The following is a 5,286-nucleotide window of genomic DNA, read 5'->3' as shown; positions in this document are numbered from 1 at the left end:
CGTTTACTTTTGTCGCAGCTGACACGGTAAAAAAAATATCTATGGAAATCATAAACTTTACACATTGCCCTCTTACAAGTACAACGTGACTTATTGGGCCATCGTGGTTCGCATAGTATAGAGAGAACTCTTTGAGTTCGTCAGGCCAGGTAGCTAAGGTAGTTCCATTTTAGGCCGGTGTGACAGCGATCTCGCCCCCCCGTGATCTCGCCCCCCCGGGGGCGAAATCACTAGCGATCTCGCCCCCCCGGGGCGAAATCACTAGCGATCTCGCCCTCCCCGGCTAGTGATCTCGCCCCCCTACCTCGCCCCCCTTTAGCGATTTCGCCCCCCCCCAAAAAAACGGGTTTACATGACATTTTAGAAGCTGATTGGTATAAATCACAAAATGCAGTTTCAGAATGATATAAGTACACGAGTTTCATACATAACTCCATTCATAGTATCAATATTAACGTAATTACATGGTAATAAGATAGTTGAACTTGTTTCAGACAAGGAGGGTTGGGTCCCTTGTATTCCCATTATTGCATATACCTGAGTCTTGACATAAGATGTTTCATTGTATTCACCTGTTCTCAAGCAACCTATATATCTCCAATATGAAGTCTCTACCATGAAGTGACCACAAAATAACTATGTAATGTCTTTATTAATTATGCAAATATTAGGTATTAATTAGAATAACGCACATTTTGGTATATGCACCTGGCCAAGGGATATCTTCACCTCCAACATGACTGTTTTTTCTAGTATTTAGGAACTGATGCATTTACCCGTGTTTCTTAAGACTGGTACTTTACCAGTGTTTGTGTAGCATTTAGCAACAGCTATATCAACTTGCGCGTAGATAGTGTTTATAATGAGAAACTATTATTCACGTGTGTTTTTGTTAGTGCTTTGGAAATGTTTCCAGCACAAGAAAGAAAACACTGTGACAAATTGAAAACATATAGCTGACGTATTCCGTACCATAGACGGTGTTGATTTATACGTTCGCAGTAGCACTGTTTTTATGCCACCTCAGCTGCAAAAATTGTCTTTTTCATTTCAATGTTATGTTTGCACCGAACAATATAGTATCGACTTTCGAGGTATGACATCTTACGGTACGGTAATAAGGTGCCATATAGGTACCAGGTAACACACCATATACATTACTCCCCAGGTGCAGTATAGTGCCAGGTAGCGCACCTGTAATATGTAGTAACCAGCTGCTTTGGGGGGGGGGGGGCGAAAACGCTAAAGGGGGGCGAAAACGCTAGTGATCTCGCCCCCCCGGGGGGGCGAGATCACAGGGGGGGCGAGATCGCTGTCACACCGGGACCCCCGTTTTACGTCCCTTCCGAAAGACGATAGCAATCCCTTACAACATGTCCGAGCTGAGCCGACCCTGGGATCGAACTCAGGCCCACAGATCCATGGAATTGGATCCAGACGGCCAAGCAGTGGGGTTGCTTAAACCGCTAGGCCATGGAAAAATAATTAATTAATCATATATATAAAGAACGAAGTTCGAAAGTAACACTTACTCTTTTCCCAGCTCAGTATGTGCTTTATCAGAAAAGGTATCCGTAGAGGAGTATCGGTGAATTGACGGTTATTTCGTTGGAGTTTCTGTGTTGTTTTAGAAACAGTGAGCCGTAAGTTTTAGGAAGGGGGCTTTGTCACATGATGACCGTTGTCACGTGATTATACGTCATAGCATTGGCGTTTCTAAGTCCAACTAGGTTTTGTTGGGTGGAATTTCGCATTGATTCTTCACAGTACATTTGCATGGACCCGGTTTTTAACTATTAAAGCTCTCAGAAATCACCAAAAAGCTAGAGCTAGACATTACCAACGATAAATAAACGTGCACGAATGCAAAAGGATTTATGTTGTGTCCCTCGGATTTGCGTTTGAATGTTTTATCGCCAAATCATGTAGGTATCAAAGGTGACCGCGTCACGCAAAGCTCATGTGACCAAATAACAATAGCTGACTGACAGCTTACTACTGACACATTGGACCCCTTTTATTGGGGCTATTACTCCTCTGAGGTTTTCTTATAACGTTAATGTTGAAAATAGCCTTTATCGCACATTTATGCCCTATCGGGCTAAGTACAGGCATATAAATACAAAAGGTCGTAATACAATATATATGGTTTGTGCGACTAATCTAAAACATGGGTTCTACAACTATTCTAATACGTTTGTTCGGCTTCTTCCCGTTTCTTAGTAATGTTTAAAATGTAGCTTGAGATGTCTTTGTATAATGTCGTTTGATCAAAACTCATAAGAAAAATGAATTTTCAACACTAGACAAAACTTCAAAGTGAGGGAACTTTCCTACAATATTGCTAAAAAGAATATTTCTATCGTTTCTATATAAACTACAATCCAATAAAAAGTGGAATTCATCTTCGACCCTGTTCAGGTCATAGAACTGACAGATTCTTTGCTCCAGATGTGTTTAATGTTTTCCCTGGTTGTCTTTTTTCAAATCCTTCTTTTTTGTCAGTAGCCAATCAGATCAGAGCTTATTACTGCATTAGGATATTCGCTGTATATTGTAAATATGAGCAATTTCGCAATCACAATACTATAGGATGATTCTAATGATATAGTATAACTATAAAAAACGTAGCTGTAGCAATAATTTTTACTCGCAAACATATATGAGTACTTTCCAAAGTGATGATACTCAAGTGTTTACATTTTTTTTCATTTTGCTGATATCTGTTTTCTTATATACTAGAAGAAAGTATCGTTGTAAAGTTAGAGTTTATATAATATTATGTTTTATTTTCTATCACATCTAAAATCATTCTTTCCTAGCTTTTAGGAACAATGAGAAGAATTCTACGCACATGGAGTTATGGATGAATAAAGAACTATGTCAACTGAACTTTGTTCCCTAATGAATAACAAAACAAACCTCGCGTGACAGGATCAATGCATATGTTGATATGAATTATGCGGATACGTAATAACCTAAACTAAAGCCCCTAGTACCAATCAGTCTTAATATACATGTAATGCTAGTTTACCTTTATCCGATGGGTAACCTACATCCGTTCGATATCCCTAAACTAACAAATACAACGGATATGGACTAGCGCGTGGATAAAGGTGAACTATAGTAATTGATGGCAATCAGCAAAATAGTTTCATAATCAATCAATGTGAATAGTTAAGAGTATGTCATTTTAAAGGTATAAAGCGCGCAACTCTGGTATTTTTTTTTTTTTTTTAGGCGGGGCGATTTTAGACCGACCCCATATTTCCCTGCCTATCCGCCACGAAACATAGACATGCAAAATAAAAACATAAAATGCTAATATTAGCCGGGAATTCAGCCATTCTCTCATTGGTTGAGCCGCTAATTACCATGCTATCATTGGTTGAACAACTAATTGAGAGTAAGAACAAAACAACCACCTGTTTCGATCAGGTTTCCCGCCAAGTCACCTTTCCTCTCTGACCTCTGACCCCAACAAGCAACATGGCGTCCCTAAGCGAGTCCCTGACGACCAAACTCCCTCCCGTCAAATTTCACTGTAGACAAGACAAGACAAGACCCAAGAAGCCACCACCGCCTCCTCCAGACGACCAAGACGGTGCAGGAGTAACCGGGAAGGTTCTTAGAGCTCCTGACGTCACGGCGTCTCCAGTCATAGTTGATTTTCGGAGACTTTTGCAGAGCTCGAAAAGTTGCATCGATGTCGTGCCTGGGGTAAGCCCGCGTTTTTTTGACTCGATAAATCGTATATAAACAACGTTTTAAACGGGACTTTAAAACCGTTTGTATGATAATTAGAACAACTTTGTTCCCGTAGTTTTTACAATGGAAACATAGATCGACCGACCATTCCTATGTTGTTTACATATGTCACATTAACATATATAACACAGATATGTTTGACCCAACCCCCCTGTCCAAACCAGACTTGTGTGACCCAACCTCCTGTCCAGTCCAGATCTACTTGACCCAAACCCCCTGTCTAGTCTAGACCCAATCCATCTGGAAGTCCGGTACTCAGAGAGAAGTACAGATATCGTCAACCCACCCCCTGTCCGATCTGGATATGTTCGACCCAACCCCCCTGTCCGCAGATATCTTTGAAACAATCCCCATCCAATTATGCATATTCTTTTTCCACCTACCCACATTCCACCTTTCTTTTCTTTGTGATACCATATTGCTAGACTTTGATAATACGTTTTCAATCTAAATGTTATTTGCCCTAAAATAAGAGGAATTTTTTTAAAGAAGAAAACAGTGCTCCCTCTTGCAATTTTTTTTCTACCTAATCCCCTGAATATTATCACAAAGTCTCCTTTGGGGACACATTGTTTTCACACAATGTATCCTGAATTGTGCCAGTGATCACTCTAGGTTTCATGTTACTTTTCTTTGTAGAAAATGTTTACAGAAATGTCTACAACATTTTTTTCTTCTATTTGTTAAAGAAAAGGTCTATAGTATAGGTGAATGCATGCATGATGGGTTAAGCCAATTAAATAAGGGGAAAAAATGGTATGTTGCAACAAGGATGGTTGCAAGTAACAGTCCTGAAAAAAAGTAAATTTGGGTCATTCTCTTTTTTCTTTCCGGATTATTGTCAAAGTGTCCCGACAAATACAATTTAAGTAATGTAAAATGAAATGCATCAGGCAGTTGTCCGCATCATTCATAGTTGTTACACTTGTAGACTTTACAAAAGTGACAGAATCAGAATTAAAATTTGAATAAAAAAAGGAGACTCAATTGAAGAGGGTCCAGACATTCCAGACATAAGTGCCACACTTGTTTACTTTACTTTGATTTTTTAAAACTATTTTACTACTTTTCCCAATGTCAGGTCCCCAACAGAGATCTACTTCACGCTGTCGTGGCGCTTTATGATGGGTCTCTGCCGGATGTTGGCGAGGAATTTCTCTATGCAACCGTTTGTGCCAAGTGGTCTAAGACAATCCTTATGCTCAGGGACTCCGGAGGTAAGTCTGGAGTGAAGGAAGAAATTAACAAGTAGTAAACTGATTACAAATATCTCTGTCAGTCTGTATGGATGGAAGGATATAGATTGAGGGAAGGAGGGAGAGATGGAAGAATGAATGGATGGATGTGTAGGAAGGGAGAGAGAGAAGGAGGGAGATATGCCCCGGAGAGATTGATGGAAGAATGGCTGTCTGTCTGTCTAGATTGTTGGTTTGATGATGGATGGATGGTTGGGTGTGTGGATGAATTGATGGATGGATGGATGGATGGATGGATGGATGGATGGATGGATGGATGAAT

The 5,286-nt window shown here is 40.1% G+C and overlaps 1 protein-coding gene across 2 annotated transcripts in view; it reads left to right on the top strand.

The window, feature by feature from the left end:
- Positions 1-3,465: 3,465 nt before the first annotated feature.
- LOC118432312 overlaps positions 3,466-5,286 on the top strand; it is a 20,507-nt gene continuing 18,686 nt past the window's right edge. For both annotated transcript variants that reach the window (XM_035843855.1, XM_035843853.1), the window contains exons 1-2: positions 3,466-3,720; positions 4,850-4,985. In XM_035843855.1, coding sequence (XP_035699748.1) covers positions 3,490-3,720; positions 4,850-4,985 — 367 coding nt within the window. In that variant the 5' untranslated portion in view covers positions 3,466-3,489. The remainder of the gene's footprint in view (positions 3,721-4,849; positions 4,986-5,286) is intronic.

The sequence above is a fragment of the Branchiostoma floridae genome, chromosome 15, assembly GCF_000003815.2.
Source record: "Branchiostoma floridae strain S238N-H82 chromosome 15, Bfl_VNyyK, whole genome shotgun sequence".
In the NCBI taxonomy this organism is placed as follows: Eukaryota; Metazoa; Chordata; class Leptocardii; order Amphioxiformes; family Branchiostomatidae; genus Branchiostoma; species Branchiostoma floridae.
The sequence above is the reverse complement of the archived record's forward strand: the minus strand, read 5'-3'. Positions and strand labels throughout refer to the sequence as shown.